The sequence below is a fragment of the Gambusia affinis genome, linkage group LG17 (genome assembly GCF_019740435.1).
Source record: "Gambusia affinis linkage group LG17, SWU_Gaff_1.0, whole genome shotgun sequence".
NCBI lineage: Eukaryota > Metazoa > Chordata > Actinopteri > Cyprinodontiformes > Poeciliidae > Gambusia > Gambusia affinis.
The window spans coordinates 25129913-25151990 of NC_057884.1; the positions used below are offsets into that span (position 1 = coordinate 25129913).

The following is a 22078-nucleotide window of genomic DNA, read 5'->3' on the forward strand; positions in this document are numbered from 1 at the left end:
GATGAGGCCGCAGGAAACACCACCGCCGCCGCCCATCTGCACGCCTCGTTCCTGATGCTCCTAACTCTCCTCTCCCTCCTCTCATCCCGTTTCCTCCGGCCGCTTTGATCCTCAGATCACTGATTAAATGGCGGCTCGGCAGCGGCTCAGAGCCACTGCAGTGTGGGGGCGGCGGGCGACAACCAGGCAGTCTATTAACGAGGACCCCGCCGTTAACCAGACATTTTATAAAGCTGCCGTATAAAAGCTGTGTGTGTGTGTGTGTGATCAGTAACAATCATGATCATGAAGAATGACCAGGAGGTTAAAGGTTCATCCATCCATCCATCATCCATCCATCATCCATCCATCATCCATCCCACTACCTGTCAGTGATCTGGTCACGGCGCTCTCGTACAGAGGAACTCCCTCCCCGGCGTTGTTGAAGGCCTTCAGTGAGATGACGTAGTGAGAGCTCGGCTCTGAGGGAGAGACAGAATCAGAGTGAGTCTCCATCAACAACATCAGCACTCCAAGATGGCCGCCATTGTGCGGTCCGATTCATATAAACAGAGGAGAGGTGAAAGGTCACGGCTGACATGAGCAGAATCAGTTAAATTTCTCTCATTCCCCAGCAGGGTTCTGGTCCTGACCCGGCCCGACCCGTCATTCCACCATGTTCCCTCCGTGTCACCACTCGGCCCAGACGCCGCGCCGCATGAATTAACAGCAGGCATGAATTATGAATGCGGCGGCTGCGGCGCCACAGCAGCTGGATTTTTCATTACGCCTCCATTATGAGACCTGAGAGGGAAATATCCAGCGCCGCATAAAGACGGGTCCAATTTGTTTTGGTCTCCTCTGGCATGCAAATCGCTCGGCGCTCCGCTCTCACCGGGGAGGATGTCCCCCCTTTCAGGCGTTTCACAATTAGATTTCCACTCCAAACAGCTTTCTTATTAAATTGCCTTAAATTATTGATTGTAATTAAATGAGAGGTTTCATCATCGTAATGAATTAATGGAAGTAGTGCAGCGCTGTGTCAATGCTGGCAGCAGGATTTATGAGGGATGAGCGAATGGCAACCGCAGGATGATAATTCACCAGCAGCGACAGGTTTACAGGTGCGTCCCCCTCTGAGGACGGCGTGTTTTATCCGTGTCCTCGCTGCTGGCACCAAACAGACGCCCTGGTTCTGCAGCCGGCTGTTTCCAGCCTCTGACTGTGACCCAAACAGTTCAGGCTTCCCAAAAGGTCATTTAGAGCCAATCTGTTGGCTGCATAAGGTTAAAAACCTTCTTGAAGTTTTTGGCTGCAATATGAGGCAGCAGCTGTTCTCAGCAGAGACGGTTTACCCAGAATCCCAAAGATTAAAGGCAAGAAAACGGCTGAAAACCAACAAAAAGAGAAATGTAGAAATAACTTTAAAATGAAAAACATGGTTAAAAACATCAGCATTCATAATTGGGCATAACAATCAACATTTTTAAAAATCACCAAATCCATCATGGCCGACGTTTGTTAAACAACAGAACATATTTTCAGCGAACATTTTGTTTTAGCGAACATTTTCAAAATGGCCACCATGGTGATAATGTTGGCACTAGAATCAACAGTAGCTACTGCCAGTGGTGGGCGGAGCTAACCAACATTTAGGTTCACTAAACAAGATTCTTAGGGATGCTAATGCTAAACACAAAATAATTAGTGCAAGCTAACAATAAACACAAAGAAAACAACAGAAATTAATGCTAAATACATAAAATCAAGAGAAGCTACAATGATACACTGAGAAACAAAAAAATGTCAGTGGAATCTAAATACATTAAAAACTAGCAGAAGCTAATGCTAAACCGCTAAACAGATAAAAAAACCTAGCAGAAGCTAATGCTAAACCGCTAAACAGATAAAAAAAACTAACACTCAACACTGAAAGAGTGAATGGATGAGGTGAGTCGGACCCGGGTGGGTCAGGCCGGCACCAGAACCTACCCAGGTTCTCGATGGAGTAGTATCTCTGCTTGCTGTCCACTCGGACCGTCTCGGCGTAGGGGCTCCCCACTCCGTAGCCGATGATGTAACCGCGGACCAGGATGTTGGGGCTGAGCGGCGGCGTCCAGGACATGATGATGCTGTTGGGCAGCGGCCGGACGTGCAGCGAACTGGGCTGGTCCGGAACCTGACTCTCTGCCACAACAAAACCACAGAAGAAGAAGAGTCAGCGTAACGCCCCGACACGCCGCGTTTCCCCTCAGCCTCAGATTAGATCAGATTACCGGCCTGGCGGCTCCCTGGGGGGCTTCACTTCGCCTCTCTGAGCTTTAATCCATTCAAATCAGATTCCGTCTCTTTGAGAAACGCAGTTAGCAAAGATGTGTTTGTTGTTTTTATGTGAGCGGCTCCTGCTGAGCGGAGCGTCGTGTTCCTGGACCATTAATGCCGCCGTTTGTCTCGACGCTCATCTGAGGTCACAAATGAAGCTTCAGCTAATTGTTTTAAAGTCCTAACAAGTGTTTGTACAGCCTGCTATTTATTAAGAAATGTGTGACTGGGGATTTTCTCAGCAGCTTCCTATAGACGGTTATTAAAGGAGAGTCAGTAATAGAAACAAAGAGAACAGATTACAGCAGCAGCGAATTCATTATTACATCTATAATCCTAATATTTTACTGCTCATCGTTAACAAAACACCTCCTGATTTCCTAAAGTTAAAAATATGTTTCACTCACTTCTTTATGAAGAAAGAAAAGGAAGTAGAGCTTCACACTCAAAGCCAAATTTCAGTTTTCATTCTTGAAAAGACATAAAAAATGAATTCATGCAGTAAGAAAACCTTTTGGATCACAGCAGCATTTCTGTGATCTTATGAAGCATTTCTGGTGAGTTTAACCCGGCAGCCTTTGTTTCTTATTCTTATTCTGGATGATATTTTCTTTTCTTGGTGTTTCCACTCCTCCCCCTCCCCTCCCAGTTAACATCTCTCCACCCCCCCCCCCCGGCCCCCCGAGACCAAACCTTCGCTCCATCGACCAGCCGCGGTTCTCCGCTGCTTAAATATTTATGTGTGTTTGGAAAGAGGAGGAAGAGGCTTGTTGTTGTACAGATTACCGTCCAAATCGTTCTCGGGCGTCTGGGCGGAGCTCCAGTCGCTGGGGGGGCCCGTTCCGTTCACCGTCATGGCCGCCACCTGGAAGCTGTACTGGCTGCCCTTCTCCAGACCTGAACAGAGTAATGACAGAGGAGAACGAGGCGTCATTACAGCTGACATTCAGCGCTGAACCATCGTTGGATGTTCACATCCAACGATGGTTCAGCGACTCTGAGAACGAGGATCGGTGGAAACATTTGATTAGAAACATTCTGGTTTGGAACCAGAATGTGATAAACGGACAGATGTTGTTAACAGAACATGTGGATCCGTGTTCAGACTGTTCTCCAGTCGTTAATCCATTTGTTCACATAAACCAGTAAATATTCCCATTACAGTGCAGTTATTGTGTTTATGTTTTAAATCATCATAAATGTTAGAAAGAGACGCTGAAGATGTTAAATCTTCGACTAAACATACTGACACTGTTAAACACATAGATTACAATAAACAGTAAGAATAATAACTTCATCATCTCAAGCCTGCATTAAAATACACGTATATCTATATATATATATATATATATCTATATATATATATCTATCTAGATATAGATATAGATATATATATATATATATATATATATATATATAGATATATCTATCTATATCTATATATATATATATATATATATATAGATATAGATATATATATATATATCTATATATCTATATATGTTGATGCTTCCTGAGGCTCCAAGCAGACAGATTAGTCTCCAACTCAACCTGCAGCCGGTGCAGACAGACAGACAGACAGACAGACAGACAGACAGACAGACAGACAGACAGACAGATGGAGATAACATCAATGAACAAAATAATGAAAACGGAGATCAGTTTCATTCAAATCTGGCAGAGCTCAAATTGAAATAATAGCTGGTGGCACTTTGAACGCAGCCACGCACACACACACACACACACACACACACACACACACACACACACACACACACACAGGCTCCATACGCCATGTTTTATTCTAATAAAGGTTTTTCTGTCGCAGGAGAAGAAAACAGAAATGAGCAACAAAAGAGCAGAAACAATCCTCAGTGTTATATGGATATATTTAAATACAAATATAAATATATATTTAAATACAAATATAAATATATATTTAAATACAAATATAAATATATATATAAATATAAATATAAATATATTTATGTATTTAGTTTGTCTATCCCATCAGAGTTTCTTTTTGTTGAAGACTAAAACGACGTCACTTCCACAAACATCCTGCTGTTTCATTACTGGTTGATAAAAACAAGTTTTTAATTTATAGATAAACTATAAAACATTTGAAGTGAATCTTTAAAAGTTGAACTCACCTGTGAACAAGTACCAGAAGTTGTTGGGTTCGATGGCCTCCTGGTCGCCACGGCGACCGGTCTTCCTGTATTTGATCTTGTACGCGGTGATGACGCCGTTCTGGGCGCTGCGGGGCGGCGGCTGCCATGACACTTTGATGCTCTGAGGGAAACAGAGAAGAAAAACTAATTTGTCATCTTTCACGGTCTGTTTGCTGCTCTCCAGCTACTGGGTTGTTGTTTTATTGAGGAAGTTAACCATGCAGGTGCACTCTGGTAATGAATTCACAGAGATAAAACTCCTTCCTGACGGTCGGCACCAACACAACGATTAGCACTGTTAGGAATCAGAAGGAGGTTTGGTTTCACTTCAATCAAGAGAATCATGTGAATCAAGTGGCTTCTATGAATCTGGTTTGATTTCTTTATTATTGATCAGAGATAAGAAGCAGCCGGACAGATTATAGAACAACGAAAACATTTGGAAACGGTCAGTATTCTTGTTCTTGATTCTTATTAAGTCTCTGCAGACATGAAAGAATAAAACATGTTTAAATCACTGATGTGAATCTTAAGGTTCCTCTGCAGAACGATGGAGAAACCCTGCAGGTTCAGACATGAAACATCGATATTCGATCATTGAATCTGCATAACAAACCGACGGAGCTGATCTGCATGTTTATGGAGCAAAAATTCATTTTGTTAATTAGTTGGTTTGTTTCATTTGACTGGCCGGTTGTTTATGTCAGTGGGTTTTGGTTGGACTGGTCCGTTGGTTTGGTTGGATCAGTTGGGTTACTGGTCCAACCAAACCGTCCGGTCAGTTCCGGAGTCCGGAGGCGTCCGACATGTTAAACATTGTAGAAGTGGAAAACGAGGCAGCAGCAGATCAGCTCGTCTGGATGTTTCTCACCCTGAGGAGGAAACGGATCCCATCAGGATTCTGACCGTGTTTCAGCTCCAATCTCCATTTCCTGGCTTCTGCTGCCTCCACATCAGCACCAATTCTCAGGCAGTTAGCACCTGATATTCATGTTCAGTCACACCAGCAGACGGGTCCAACAGTCCAGAACACGGAGGACTGAGCCAAGAACCCAACCCGACCTGCAGGACGGTGGGTTACACACCGTGCTGCAGACAGGAATCCAGAACAGTCTGTGTTTCCACCACACTGTAAAAACAAACGGTAAACCTGATCTGTGGTCAGCACCGAGACCCGTTAAGGTTCTGCTGCCGGCCCGGATTCACTGTCTGCTGCGCTTCCATCTGTATGCATGCAGAGTGTTTGGGTGTGTTTGTGTGTGAGCCGGCTGTGTGTTGAATGAATTTTAATTGCTTTATTTGCATGTTAACAACCCACCTCTGCCACACACACACACACACACACACACACAGATGCAGCAGATGTTGGCTGGGCCTCCTGTGAGCTCTGCTCTGCCAGGCAGCTGCCATCAACCGCTCAGCTCTCTCTGCGACCCGGAGTGTTTTCGCTGGGCTGAACACTAATCAATGAACATTAATGAATCAGAAAAGTAATTCTGTTTTCTCTCATCAACTAATTCAGTCATAAGTTTTGCTGCTTCGTGTTTCTACTCCCAGCAGCCTGAAATGAACAGAAGAGCAGAAAATGAAAACCTGGTTGCTGATATTTTCTTTTTGTTGGTTCTTCTGTCATTGGACTGTCGGTTTGTTGGTATTCAGGAACAGAACCAGGATTATTTTAGACACAGCAGCTGCAAACCTCAGTAAGTTCTCATGTATTTTCAACATTTTACACAAAACAATCAAATTAAAGGATTTAAATGATGAACATGGAGCTGAATTGTTTTCCTGCTTGTGTTTAATCAAATATCTTCTGATTTCTATTGATCTGAGGATGAATCCACGATCTGCTGCTGCAGACATTCAGTTAACGGAACCCTGTGGAGAACCAGGGCTGGTTCTGGTTCTGTTCTGGTTTGGTTCTGTTCTGGTTCTGTTCTGGTTTGGTTCTGTTCTGGTTTGGTTCTGTTCTGTTCTGGTTCTGTTTCGGTTCTGTTCTGGTTCTGTTTCGGTTCTGTTCTGGTTCTGGTTCTGTTCCTGTTCTGTGGAACTCATAAATCTCAAGAAAATTCCTCTTAATCAGACGGAGATGTTTCATCTTCTTGTTTTTGAACGTTGTAACACAGACTGCTACAGGAGCGCCTTTCTGGCCACAGCCATCAGAATCTACAAGAACTCTGAAGAAAGTTTAACAGCAGCATTTAATTCCCCTTTAGGATGAACGGATGAATTCATAAATAATGCAGTGAAACCTGTTTGTTCTTTTCTGCTGTTGCTGTTGTTTCCATGGCGACCGTTTCCTCCCAGCATGCTTTGAGCTGAACCCCGATTCTGACAGATCCCTGCTGTCATGCTGGTGGTCGGCGTGTTTCCCTCCACCAGGCGGGCCGGGTACCGGACCAGGTACCGGACCGGGTACCGGACCGGGTACCCGGGCCCGGTTGCCCCGCTACCCGGGCCCGGGTACCAGGCCTGGTACCAGGTCTGGTACCTGGTCTGGTACCTGGTCTGGTACCTGGTCTGGTACCTGGTCTGGTACCTCAGCCTCAGAAGAATTCATTAACATTTAGCAGCACCTGTTTCCTCTGCTGCTCCTCATCCTGTTAATTGATTACAGCAGAGCTGATTAGGAGGAGTTGGAATGAAACGCAGCACGGCCAGAACAACAACTACTCCTCTTCCTCCTCCTCTTCCTCCTCCTCCTCTTCCTCTTCCTCCTCGTGCTTCATCACCTAATTAGCCACTCTGACAGCACATCGTTCTCAGCGGGTCTCCATGGAAATGCTACAGAAGTTAAACTCTTGTTGTAACAATTCCCTCAAAGACACGAGGAGAAACCATCCATGAAGGACGGAGACAGAAAACCTGAACTCTGAGTTTCTCGCAGCTTCAGCAGCTCAAATATCAATAAATCCATAAAACATTAACATCATTAATGATGGAGTTTATAATGAAGCTGCAATCATCCAATAATTAATAAAATGTTTCCTGGTTCAGAATTATTTTTCATTTTAAACAGATTAAATAGTGTAAAATAAATTTGATAAACATTAGAAAGACTAATGTTTTAAATGAATAAACAGATTTTACTATTAATAGACATCAGGATAATTTTATAGTTCAGATCTAATGACTCCTTTTAAACATTAATTTTATTTCTTAAGTTTAAACAGTTTCTTTTTTTATTTTACTGTTTAATTTAAAACAATGTTCAGTTTTTTGTTTTATTAGAATTTTTTAATTTAACAAATTTTCTATTGTAATATAGTTTTATTTATTTAAAGAATAGAATGTTAACTTTTCTAGTTTTTAGTTCATTCCTATATATCTATTCAAATGAAAATGATTAGATAATTTTAATGAATAATTGTTGAAATAATTATTTTTAGATTATATTTTATAATAATTATATTCATGCAGCCGGCGGCACCAAGCGGACCAGAACCGACTTCGCTTTGAATTTTCCCTCCCAACACGAAACTCTGATAATAACAGAAAGAAGGTGAACAAACAGAACCAACAGAACCAACAGAACCAACATCTCAGTAAAACAGAGGTTTTACAGACGATCCACTGAATTTATCAACCAGTTCAACTGAAGAATCATTCATGTTGAAAATATTTTATTCTGTATAAATTCCAGTCATTAAGCAGAAAACATCAGAAAAATAAACCAACAGTCACCTGAGGAGGAGAAACCTCACTGTAGAACCAGAACCAGAACCAGAACCAGGTCCAGAACCAGAACCAGAACCAGAACCAGAACCAGAACCAGAACCAGGTCCAGAACCAGAACCAGAACCAGAACCAGAACCAGAACCAGAACCAGGTCCATTGCTCCCTACTTAGCAGATTCTCTTGGATTCTGTTTGTTTTCCCATCTGGACTCTTTGTTCTGAAATCGATGGACAAAAACAAGAAAAGCAAAACTTTAAACTTGGACTAGAATTAATTCAGCCGGTTGGTACCGAAGTTTGTATGCAGCGCTGCAAACAGAACACACACACACACACACACACACACACACACACACACACACACACACACACACACACACACACACACACACACACACACACACACCAACTCAGTCCCACAAAGAACCAGGTGGGTAAACAGTCCCTGAATTCAATCTGTGATTGTTTGTTCTTGTCCTCTGGGTGGAAGCAGCAATCACATCGACTCTCACTGTGTGTGTGTGTGTGTGTGTGTGTGTGTGTGTGTGTGTGTGTGTTTTAATGCCCTCTGGGTAAAAGGACCAATCACAGGGAGGCCAGAATGTCTCCATTTGCTCAGTAACATAACATTCAACACCAGCTCTGCACGCGCTCAGAAAGCAAACAGCGGCCAGACTGAGAACGACGAATCCACCGACATTCATGGAGTCACGTGTGTAGAATCACTTCAACACGACGTATGAACACATGAACACATGAACGTATGAACACATGAACATCAGAATATCTGACCATCTGCAGAAAATTGGTCAACCAGCAGAACGGCTGATCCACATTAAAACTCCCACATTCCTCCCATATATTCCAGTTCAACCGTCGTTGCCGTGACAACATGGCGGCCGAAGCCTGGTGGACGGAGCCCAGGGCGTCGTTAGGGGCCAGACTGGGTCCACACAAAAGTATTCACGCCCGTTAGACTTCTACATGTTTAAAACCGACAGAACGGAGGGGAAGCAAAAACATAGAAATAAAAATCTGAAAAGTGCGGTGTGCATTTGTTTTCACCCTATCACAATAAAAGTGATGATAAAAAAGTTTCCATTTTGAAACAGGAAGTGTTTACTTAAAGAACATTTATTTCTTTAATAAATGTTAAAGAAATAACATTTATTAAACTAATTACATGCAGTTACTGCTAAGATTAACTGCATGTAATTATTTATAGTTTATAGACGAAGTAGAGAAAACGGTGAAAACGTCAACCTGACACTTTCAGACAACATTATGGGATATGTTGTCTGAAACATGGTCATCAAGGTCAATAATAGGAGAGTTAAGGTCACACATTGGGTCATGAATGTCAGATTCAGTTAAGGTCACTAATATGGCTGTTAAGGTCAATTAGGGAGACAGGTCCCTTATAAAGGTCATTATTAAGGCCGTTAAGGTCAAATACAGGGTGCTAAATGTCAACATTAGGGCTGTTAAGGTCACTTAAGGTCAGTGGGGTCACCTATAGGGTCACTGAGGCTAATTATAAGGACATTAGTCTCAGTGTTAGTGACCCCCATTTTTGACCCTAATGACCCTGTCACTAATAGGGCCATTTAGTTGACCTGAAGGGCCATTAAGGTCACTTATAAAGTTATCAAAATCATTATTAGGTTTGGTTTAGGTCACAAGTAGGGTCATTAAGGTCACCATTAGGGTCTTTGGGGTCACTTCTAAAGCCATTAGGATCATTTTTAGGGCCATCAAGTTCACAAATGGGCCACGAGTCACTAATATGCCTGTTAAGGTAACTATTAGGGTTGTCAAGGTAACTATTAGGGTTGTCAAGGTAACTATTAGGGTTGCCAAGGTAACTATTAGGGTTGCCAAGGTAACTATTAGGGTTGTCAAGGTAACTATTAGGGTTGTCAAGGTAACTATTAGGGTTGTCAAGGTAACTATTAGGGTTGTCAAGGTAACTATTAGGGTTGTCAAGGTAACTATTAGGGTTGTCGAGTTCCCTTGTAAGGCCATTAAAGTCCCTGTTGGACATGTAGGTAACTGGTCCTCCCTCTGTTCACTCCAGTGTTTCTGCCGACTCAAACCCGTCACACACCGTGTCAGGAGTTGTGTTGGTTTCATGTCCCAAGGTGTGAATTGTTGCAAACCGCCTGAGGAGACGAGTCGCGGCTGCAGAGTGAGTGTCAAAGAGATGAAACCCGAGGCCGCCGCCTCTGTTGGTGTTTTCCTTCATCTGTCCTTCTGCTTTGCTCCACACTGCAGGTCTGTACGTGTTTCCTTTGACTAGGCCTTTAAAGGCCTGTTTGGTTGCTCTGCTTTCACCACAGGATACTTCCTGCAACAGCCACAGTGACCTTAACCCAGCTCTCCAGGGAATTCTGGGTAAAATCCCCACATCTCCTACATACCGCATACTCCTCTACTGTTCAGCCAAGCGTTAAGACACAGACACACACACACACACACACACACACACACACACACACACACACACACACACACACACACACACACACACACACACACACAGTGGCGCTCCAGACTCCAGGAAAGTTGAGGAAATGTCACATTTGTCTCAAAAGTTGGTCTGACAGTAACAAACTTGACAAGAGCAGGAAGTTTTTTCTTTTTCTTCCCTCGGCATCGACTGGCAGGAAAACCGATCCAGGCAGGACCCACATACACAAACACAGACGCACAACTGCAGCGCCTGACGCAGACTGTGTGACAGGAGCAGAGCAATCTGCTGGATGCTGCGGCGGCGCGGAGAACACGGCGGCCGACAGAAATGATTACAGCTGCAGGTTGGATTTAAACCGGCCTCCAAGCTGCAGCAGCACCAACGACCCGAAACATCGTCGCCTCTCAGGTGAACTTTGGTTCAGATGGGTTAGACGCTTCCTCAGCTCTGACTTTAACTCAGTCCTGTCACTGATTTCCTGATGTCTGGAACCAAACTCTTCCTCTCACTAACAGACTGGAAGTCATAAAGCCATAAAGTCGGAGATGGAGATCTGATAAAGAGATAGTTTTATGTGTTTGTAGCATGAAATGCTCCATATGTGAAATCACTTAAAAGAAATTTGACGCCTTGAAATTGGGCCTCCGTCTCTTTAAGAAGCTCCTGGTCTTTCTGAAGCTCCGCCTCCAGGAAGTCGTCCCAACATGGCTCCTCCATTAACCCTTTAACAACATTTTTACCAGAGCTGCTCTGAGCAGCAGCTCCTATAACGAGCTCTGCAGATGTTTGCTAATTGCTGCTGGCTAGTCTGAAGGGGCGAGGTCCATCCAGCCATATAACTTTATTATATTTTTGGACAATATTGTCATATTATTACCATCTTACTCTGATAGTATTGTAGTTTTATTATAACTTTATTGTATGATTCATTTTTTATCTTTACAGTTATATTATAATTAAAGTATTATTGCAACTCTTTGTTGCATAATTCTCTTATTATTGTGACTTTATTCTGGTAATATTAATATTAGTGTATTATTTTGTTGCATCATTTATTCTCTCACTACTTAAACTTTAATCTGGTATTTTTTTCATATGACTAATTTAACGTTTTGTTTCTTATGATTCATGTTTTACTTTAGACCTCTCAGTCTGGAGATCCAGTTCTGCTTCTAACGCCCAGATCCTCTTTATCCTCTTTAAATCTCTGCATGTTTTTATCATTTTTATAATCAAAAGACTCGACGCTCGTGAACTACCAACAAAGTGAAACAATGTGCAGCTTTTTTCCTTTTTAATGTGAGATTCACTGAGGAAACTTCAGTCCCAAACTCCCAGAGACAAAGGAGCGAGCCGGAGCCTCTAATGGCTGTCGGGTTCTGATCCGCCCGGTTCCGCTTTCATCTCCAGAACCACCGCCGAGTCGGCGGCGACCCGTTTGTCGAGTGAAAGTGACGGAGCGTCGTTTCTCCATGACTCCACTCCAGATCAGCTCCTGATGAGGATTTTAATTCACTGGGAGTTTCTCTGTTTGGTTAAAAGTGAAGAGAGAGAAACGACTGCAGAACCCAAACGGATCAAGGGGAAACGTTCTGCCTCTGCTGCTCCGGCTGCAGATTCATTACGGCTCTCTGGCTGAGCGGATCAGATTCAGCAGCGACAAACAGTTCAATTAAAACTCTTATTTAAATCCCATTCAGTTCAGCTGAACTGAGTTTTCTGCTTCTTTAAAAGCAGGTCGACTCTCTACATCGGCCACGGCGGCAGTTGCTCAGGGCGCTATCGGATAAATGGGGCGCTGCTGCTACAGTTCAAAAACCAATCACAAAGAATGAATACCATGGATATGCAGCCCTGACTGACGCTCTTTCTTCACTGAAAATACAAAAATCTGAAATTATTCTTAGAAGTTCTGATTTGTTTCTCCAGTTGAATTGTTGCTGTTTTTACAGTTTTTTTGGTTCTGAATGCTGTGGAACTGGAACCATTTTTTTTGTGATGTGTAACCGTGGCAACAAGAAGTTTTTACAACTGGTAGCATTCAGAGAAGAAAGTTCAAACTGTCTCTTCCATCCATCATGACAATAGAAGATCTTTGGCAAACAAAACGGAGGAACAGTGGAAACATGGCTGCAGCATCGTATCCCCTACTCTAACATCTCTCAAACCAAACGGCCGGGCAGATTTAAAGAGGAGCAGCAAAAGCAAAGGATGTGGATTAGCAGAGCTAGCTAACAGCAGATGGATTCATCCAGAACGTTTTACAGTGAAATATAATCTCTGATGTCTGGATGCTGAGCTGTTAGCATGTTAGCATGAGACTGGCATACAGCTGCAGTGTTCAGTCAGAGGCTTTTAGGGATACGTTGCAACACTGACTGCTACTGGAGATCCACAACAACTCTGAAGTTTCAAGATACGAATTATAAGATTTAACTTAGATTAGTTTATATAACATTTACTTTATATGTAGAGGTCAGAGGTCAGAGTGAGAGGTTGGATCGGATGTGGAGCAGCAGAGGCGGCTCCGCCTGGCCCGGTTCCTCTGCGGTTTGGAGCGGCTGAACGCTGAGGCCTATCAATCATGAAAGAACTAAACGAGGTCAGCTCTCTGCAGACAGACCCGAGTTCTTCCTCATGGGCAGAAATGACTCTTCATCACTTCCTGAGCAGCTGCTCTGATTGAAGAGGCCGATTCCTGCTAACGGAGCTGCAGCTAACCGCTGTTTGTTTCTCCCGCTAACAAACTTCTCAACCAAATACAAACATGACCTCTGACCTCCAGATGCTAGAAACATCTGCCTTGCTACATAAACCCAGACCCTCCAGGTTTGCCCGCTTGATGACCTCTGACCCCGCTGTGATCGTCTGCAGAGCGACTCAGAGAGTGAAGCGATGTCGTCTTCGGCTTCCGATACTCAGACAGGAAGTGAACAGTAACCGTGGCAACGAGCGGCAGCACATCAGTCAAGAGAAACGAGGTCAGACCAGCGGAGAGGAAGCTCTGATCGATGCTTCCTGAACGCCAACGAGACCCGGGAAACGACTCGGACTCGTCGGCGTCCGGTCTGGTCGAACGTCTCATCGAGGCTCCAGACTCTAAACCGGATCGGGTTTTTCATCCAGTCCAGAACCAGCCTGGGTTTCTGATCGTTGTCCAGCTGGGTCCAAACATCCAGAAATGATCTCCAGGTCAATTTTAAACAAGTTCTTCAGCACGGTAGTGGCAGCATCATGCTGTGGATGGTGTGTATGGTGATCAGTCGGTGCAAGACTGTGGACTTACCCGGGACAGGACGACCTCCAGGGTGATGTTCTGAGGAGGAGCGCCGGGAACTGCAGAGACACACACACACACACACACACACACACACACACACACATCAGATTCAGAAGTTTGTACAAATAAAATCAGATTTAATGACCAAACTTCAATCAGCTCCTCTACCATTTATTTCTCAGTGAGTGAATAAATTCAGCTGCTTCACTGGAATAAAAACAGAACCAAACTGCTTCAACCGACACTAAAACATCAGAACATGTTTCTGTCTGGGACTCCTGAATCAGACTGCAGGCAGCGTTAGTTCTCCGTAGGTCAGACACAGAAACCAGCTGGGAGTTTTTTAATTTACTGCCATCAATCACACCTGATGACTTCAGCGGAGACAGAAAGCAGATGGACTGATGCTGCGGCGCTCAGCCTCACAAACACAGACAGACTGAGCCAGCAGGGCGGCGCCGCTCACCGGACCACAGAGCTTCACTCTGCTCATCTTTATTCTGGCCCCAATGTAGCCCCATACAATGAAGATTAAAAACATTTTGAAACTAAAATATTTTATACAACTGACAAAAAAAAAAAAATAAGTTTGAAATCTAAAAATAATGATAATAATAAACTGAGAAAAGTTCTAAACTACTTTTCATTTTCAAAACCATTTTGAACATATAAAACCATACAAAATCTTTGAAAGAAAAATGTTTTGCGACGGAAAAAAAAGATTTTGAAACAAAAAAATAATGTAAACTGAAAAATACATTTAAAAATTAAAACAGGATTCAAAACAACAAAAAAATTTAAGAGTGAATAAAAGCATCAAAACTGAAAAAGAGTTCAAAATTGCTCTTTAGTTTCAAAATAATTTTGGGCACAAATTTTATGGCCCCAAAACTGGATTGATTTCAGCAGCTGGATCCTGGAGCTGCCGCCTGTTTGCGTCTGCAGGACAGATTTATGTGAACGTTCAGCAGGATGTGATGTTCGCATCAGCAGACGGCGCCCGGTCCTCGGTGAGCCGTCCAATCAGAAGCCTGATGGAGTATCTGCAGCTTATCGGCTCGTTCAGCTGCTTAGCGCCTCTGTTTGGGGTTTTATTGAGGATTCAATTAGCGCGCCAGCCGCAGTTATCACGGCGGCCCAGATGGTACGTCCACAAAACGTTCCAGTGTCGGGTATCACTCACGGCGTTTATGGGCCGACCGCACAGGACAGACGGCTTATTAACGACGCTCTGAGCGGATGGAGCCCGCTATCTGGTTCTGACTGACGGACAGAACCGGGCCCTCGGATCTGGTCTCGATCCGGTTCTACGAACATCAACTACAAACTCAGAGCAACTGAGGATTAGCATTAGCTCCCCCTAAACACCATGATGGACTAACGCTTTAGCATTAGCTCCCGCTAAACACCATGATGGACTAACGCTTTAGCATTAGCTCCCGCTAAACACCATGATGGACTAACGCTTTAGCATTAGCTCCCGTTAAACACCATGATGGAATAACACTTTAGCATTAGCTTCTGCTAGGGTGTTAGCTTCAGCTTCTGCTAAATATTGTATGAACAGCTTTAGCATTAGCTTGTGCTTAACACCATGTTCATATAGTGTTTTAGCATTAGCATAGCTAACGTTTATATTAGTGCTTTAGGGTTAGCGTTGCTAACGTTTTAGCTAGCGCTGCCCACCACTGCTCTATATAAATCAATATTATTCTTGTTTTGTTTATATTTCTTCTACTTTTTTGATTAATTTTGTTTCTGAAACATTTTTTAAGTTTCTTCATCCTGAAACCTCTGTGTGCTCCAGCAAACAGGCTGAACTGTGTGTGTGTGTGTGTGTGTGTGTGTGTGTGTGTGTGTGTGTGTGGACTCCATTAACGTGTCAGGCTAAAATGAAGCTGCTCCCTCTCTGCTCCTCTCTGACTTAATTAAAGACCCCCAACGTCTCCTAATGAAACTCCTGCCAGCAGGGAGGGCTGGAGACCAGCTAAAGAGGCTGCTGCTCACACACACACACACACACACACACACACACACACAGCCAGGTAATAAGCAGCACCTGGTCCAATCACTCAGCTCCTGCTTGGTAACTGGGACCAGTACAAACCAGTCAGCCTCACTGGGAGCTTTTACACTTTAATCCTATGAGAAATTTTATCCTATAGATTTATTGAAGTTTCTGTTTCCACATAAACGAGCCGAAATGACGACGTTCTGCTGTCTGTTTTAACCGGTAGAGGAGAAAGTATTTACACCCTAAACTTTTACACCTTCCATCATTTTTATTTTATTTCCTCAGATAAATGCAGATTAAAACATTGAAACACGTTGAACTCTCTGGTAAAATGAGATGAAAATAGATTTTTATATTTACACCAGAACATGTGGAGAAAACCAGGCCCCTGGTGAAACACGGCAGTGGCAGCGTCATGCTGTGGGAATACTTAAGGGCTGGATCCAAAGAGCTACATTCTCCCGTCCAGATAAATGTAACATTTTAAAGATGTTAATGGTACAAAAAATACTTTTTTTCTCCTCTTCTTTAACTTTCAGTAAATATCTACTAAATAAAATCTGCTCTCATTTTAAACAAATGAAACAATAAAAGCTCGTTCTAAACTGACAAGAAGAATGGATATTAAAAATGTTCTGGTTCTTTTAGCATCGTTCTGTTGTGGAAATTCAATAAAATGACTGTTTGAAAAGCTGCTGAAACATCGATTTGTTTTTAAAACTCATTTTCAGCGACAGAACCAGCCCGGACTGAAACAAAGTGAGTTTTGTGGTGGCAAAGAGACAAAAAGTGTTTTTTAGGATTAATGATATTTAAGATGGAGGTTCCCGGCTCACCGTCTGAGTGCGTCGTCACGGTAACCGTCTCGGAGGGGGCGCCCGGTCCGTAGCGGTTGATGGCCAGAACCCGGACCGTGTATTCGGTGAACTTGTTGAGTCCGTCCATCTTGTAGTTAATCCCGCTCACCTCCACGCTCTGGACGGAGACGCAGCGCAGAGATTAACGCGGCTCGGCGCCAAACGCCCCCGGATCCCCGCCCGGCGCTCACCTGCTCCTTCCCGGACGGGCTCTCGGTCCACAGCAGCCGGTAGCCCAGGACGGGTCCGTTAGGGAGGCTGGGCGGCTCCCAGCTCACCTGGATGGAGGTGGGGGACAGAGCCAGGGCCCGCAGAGACTCCACCCTGCTGGGAACCTGGACTGTAGGGACACACAGGGACAGACACTTAGCTAGACCTGAGCGCTAGCGCTAGCTGCCGGGAACATTCCGCTAACAAGCTAACAGTGGAGCTAATGTTTAGCTTAGCGCTTTGGCTCACTTTGAAAACATCCAACACACTGAGCTCCGATCAAAATGAAACTGAACAAAATGTCAAAACTACTTTCAGGGACAAATAATTTTATGGCCCCAATTTAACCCCATACAAAAAGAGTTTGTGAAAAAAATTAAAATTTTCAGTTGAGAAAAAAAAATTTGAAACAAAAAAATACCGTTAAGTAAAAGATGAAACTGACATCATTTTAAAAATGAAAAATAAAAACAGACTTGAAACTTAAAAAGCTTTAAGCTGCTTGGTTGGAAAAATATTTGGGCACAAACATCATGGCCCCAATTTAGCCCCATACAAAACATTAGGTAAAAAAACAACTAATGTTTCAGTTTCAGCTTGAAAACATTTTTCAAAATGAAAAAATGTCAAAACACTTTTCAGTTTCAAAATCACTTTGGGATCAAATTTCAGAATAATGTGAGGAATCTGGTTGGCCCTGATGTAGCTCCATACAGCGCCTGCAGGCGGCTTACGGTCGGGCTTGGTGGCGATCTGCAGGGGGGCGGAGCTGCGGCCGGGCCCCGCCTCGCTGTACGCCACCACCCTGAAGCTGTAGCTCTCCTCGGGCTTCAGGTTGGACACGGTCAGCTCCAGGGACTCCGGCTCCGACACGTTCACTGACCGCTCCCTGAGTGGGGAAACACACCGCCATGAATCACAGACCCTTCCTTTGTGTCAATGGAGATAATCTGAGTGTTAATCAGCTGTAATCTGTGCTAATCCCCCCTGAGTCTGGAGCTAATCCAGGGATTACGAGCCCCTCAGCCTCTGGACTGATCACCTGGTCAGAGCGGAAACAATCAGCTGATTTCCTGCAGCGCAGCGTAACGGCCCAGTTAAAGTAAGCTCAGATCCCACTCTGACCCGGTTCGTCCATCAGAACCAGAATGAAGGTTTTCATCTGGAAACTTCTGCTTCCAGATTAAAAATCAAATTACATTTTTCATTAAGGACAAAGTTTTATTTTCACCTCTGATCAGAAACTGAAATTTATTCATAAAAACCAAAAACCCTGAAAATAAGATAAATTCATAATGTTTATAATACGACCAGAAGAATATGGAATAAAAATAAAATAATAATTTCCAGTGGATCATTAAACATCTATAACTCATCAAGCTGATGTTTCTATCTGATCTCTTGTTTCTGTGATTTCCTCGTTTTTCTCTCCAGATCTCAGAACCAGACATGAGCAGCAGATCACAGATCGATCAGCTCCATTAATGACCCACAATCAGTCAAATCATCTTCATCTCCTGATCCTCCATCTCTCCTCCTCCGTCTCTCCTCCTCCGTCTCTCTCCCTCCGTCTCTCTCTCTCCCTCCATCTCTCTCCCTCCGTCTCTCTCCCTCCGTCTCTCCTCCTCCGTCTCTCTCCCTCCATCTCTCTCCTCCTCCGTCTCTCTCCCTCCGTCTCTCCTCCTCCGTCTCTCCTCCTCCGTCTCTCTCCCTCCATCTCTCTCCCTCCGTCTCTCCTCCTCCGTCTCTCTCCCTCCGTCTCTCTCCCTCCGTCTCTCTCCCTCCGTCTCTCCTCCTCCGTCTCTCTCCCTCCATCTCTCTCCCTCCGTCTCTCCTCCTCCGTCTCTCCTCCTCCGTCTCTCTCCCTCCGTCTCTCTCCCTCCATCCTCCTCCTCTCATTTTCTGAGAGTTACTGGAGCTGAAAGATCCTCGGCTGTTTTCTCCTGCGAATCATTGAAACTGACAAAACCTCAGCCTGTTAATCAGGAGAACTGACACAATCTCTTTATCCGTTCCTTTCAGGCTGAACTGCGCGGTTCTTCCTCCGGTTTGATCTCTGCAGGCCGGCGGCTCCCCGAGGGAACCGGCTGCCGCTCGACCCGACGGTTCAGAACCGACCGCAGGTTTCATCTGTCGTCTGCAGTTTCAACGCTTCCTAAGTGAACTAATCAGGAGTTTATCCTCCTTTTCTGGGCCTGAATCTTCTGGTGAGGTAAAAACATAAAATCTCACCAAGTAGTTTTCCTAGAGCTCCGGAAACAAGAGCAACATTTCATATGAGTGAAATCAGTAAAACTTAATGATCAACAATAAGTAATTATTGAATTACATACAAGCTGCTGATCTGGATGAAAAGTTACTTCTGAGTCAGTCAGTCAGTTAATGTCAATTGAGTAAAAGTAATTAGAAATCTGAAAAGTGTGGCCTGTTTCATACTTGTTTGGACATCTACCAATATTTCTGCTGGGTTTCATTAAATGTGACGACGACGTTAGCGACTAAGGATGTTGCTAACGTTTAAGGAAAACTTTGTTCTTCTCTCAGTCCATAAAACCAAAGCTTGCCATTTCAAAATGCTTGTAGACAGACAGTTTTCTCTGCTCAGACAGGGGGGGGTTCTGCAGGTTTTAACTCAAATTTAAGACTTTTTAAGACCATTATGAATGGAGTTTAAAACCTTTATAATGGCAGAAATTTACAAAAGAAATCTGCATGAGTGAAAGTTAGAATGAGCCAAAGATGAACGTCATCCTGCCAACTGACGATAAACTTGGACTTGACAATAATGGACATGAAAAAGCTAGCTAGCTTTACCGGATTTAAAGCTAGCTAGCTGTAGATTTGCTAAAGCTTCACACAATAGTAACAGTAAATATGCAAAATCAAATAGTCCTGCCAGTAAAATTTACGACAAGTAATTAACACATTTAAGAAAAATTAATTTTGATTTTTGTTGGAATTTAAGACTTTTTAATACCTTGATTTTACAAACACAAATTTAAGACTTTTTAAGAATGCGTGGACACCAGGCTACATACTGATTTTATTAAATGCAGGTTTACTTTTAGTGATAATTTTGCTGATTATCACATGAAGAGCCAAAATGAGGCAGGTTGTAAAAATCAAAGATGGCTGCCGTAATTCTGTGACATCGCCTAAAATCCTCCAGAGTTACAGGAAATCTTACCTCTCAACTCCAGCCTGGGAGTAGTAGACGCCGTACGTCTGCACGCCTCCTCCGGCGTCCTCCGGGGGGCGCCAGCTGAGCCGGACGAACCGGCTGGACACTAGGACAGGGACCAGGTCGCGGGGGGCAGAGGGGAGGGCAACGCCTGGGCTGGGGGACACTGGTGGGGGATCAGAGGAGGAGGAGTAAGTCAAAGGGGAGCCAGAAGGAGGAAGAGGAGGTGTGAGGGCGGGGCCGAACTGAGTGGGTGTGGCCTCTGTTAACGTCCAGGTGGGGGGGGGGACGATGAGGGGGCGGGAACAGAGGACGACAGGGGAGGAGCGGGACGCAAGCAAGGGAGACGGAGCAACGAAAAGGCAGAGAGGACGGATGAGATGAGCAGAGAAGGAAGGAAAAAGACGTGAAAGAGACAAGAAGGAAGAGAAGGAGGAAGAAGAGAGGTGAAGAAGATCACAGAAGAAAACGCAGAACAGCAAACGACGATTCATCAACCTGCAACGTCTACGACGGAGAAAACTATGAAACGATAAATCTACAAATAAAGATCTGACTGACAGAGTATCGTCAACATTCTCCTGACAAAACTTTATTCGTCTGACAGTTTTAACGGTTAACATTTAACTTTATCTGACTCGTCTGTAAAGTTTTATTTCTTCTGTTTAAATTAATTTTTCTTTCCTTTTACAAACAGAAATAAAAACAGATTTGAGTAAAATAAAACATTTTAAACATTTCAGTCGTTATTCACTTGAAACATAATTAATACAAATCAAATGTCAGATTAAATGGAAGTGGAGGGGAAACATGGAAACAAAAACCAAAAATAAAACAGAAAAACATGAAATATGTGACAAAATGCAGATTATGATCAACTTTGTTAAATCTCTGACATCCAAGTCCAAACATTTAAAACAAATGTTAAGATTATTAAACATGTGAACCTGAAAAAGTCTAAAACTTTGGATGAAACATGTTTTATAAACCTTAAATTAACGCAGGCTTCGGCCGGCTAACGGCTAAAAACCACAAAACACGAATAATTTAACAGTCGAAGCAGCAAACAGACCCAAATAAAACAGAGGAAATCTGTCTAGTGCCAAAGCAGAACCTAACATCTACCTAACATTTACCTCATCTCCTTCCAGCCAATCAGCACCAAGCAAAGTGAATGCTGCTCCAGGATTGGCTGCCTTGCAAACACCAACCAATAGCGTGCTAGCGAGCTTTGCTGCTAGCTACATTAGCTTCCAAAGCTGCGTTTTGTTTTTAACATTTTAGAGAAAAATAATCCACAGAAAGGAAAACATGTTTTCTACGGTTTCACATCAATTCAGGAATTCAAACTGCAGTTATTTTAAGAAATGATGGGAATTTCTTCAACAGTAAGACAATAATCCCCGTCGCTGTCAAAACACCGTCCATCCATTTCCAGTTGTCCCTCAGTGTGTAAATCAGGAGTGGAAACATTTTATGACGGCTTCAGAAAGGCCCGTAATGATTCTGCTATCGACCGCCGGAGATACTTAGCATTCAGCAGCGAGGCTGCTTCCAAATGCTACACGTCCAGATAGCATAACACATTATCGAATGCACTTTAAAAGAGCAACCCATCTTCATATGGAGAGCACTACGTGGAAAAATTAGAGAAAAATCGAGCTGAGCGCTCCCACATCTCGATGCACTTTAAGGAGATTTAAATGTGCGACATTTCCAGATAAGAGTGGATGGAAACAGAAATCTGTGAAAACATCTTTAAACCAAAGTGACTCCATCCAATGTCCTGCTCCCTCCTGCTCCCCGCCAGGAGAAGCCGAGAAAAATCCAATTTATCCCCGCGGTCAGAGATCAAGACAGTGTGCAGAGACTTTAAACGCTTTTGTCCGTCTGAGAACATGTCAATAAAAG

At 43.6% G+C, this 22078-nt stretch overlaps 1 protein-coding gene across 1 annotated transcript in view; it reads right to left on the minus strand.

Annotated features, from left to right (window-relative positions):
- The window catches only part of dcc (DCC netrin 1 receptor), a 143836-nt gene that overhangs the window by 37730 nt on the left and 84028 nt on the right, over window positions 1-22078 (minus strand). The window contains exons 8-16 of the mRNA XM_044096305.1: window positions 20174-20429; window positions 17721-17875; window positions 16968-17116; window positions 16756-16894; window positions 13912-13961; window positions 4455-4596; window positions 3088-3198; window positions 1972-2166; window positions 366-461 (exon numbers count right to left, since the gene is read on the minus strand). Of these exons, the coding sequence (XP_043952240.1) occupies window positions 366-461; window positions 1972-2166; window positions 3088-3198; window positions 4455-4596; window positions 13912-13961; window positions 16756-16894; window positions 16968-17116; window positions 17721-17875; window positions 20174-20429 (1293 nt within the window). The remainder of the gene's footprint in view (window positions 1-365; window positions 462-1971; window positions 2167-3087; window positions 3199-4454; window positions 4597-13911; window positions 13962-16755; window positions 16895-16967; window positions 17117-17720; window positions 17876-20173; window positions 20430-22078) is intronic.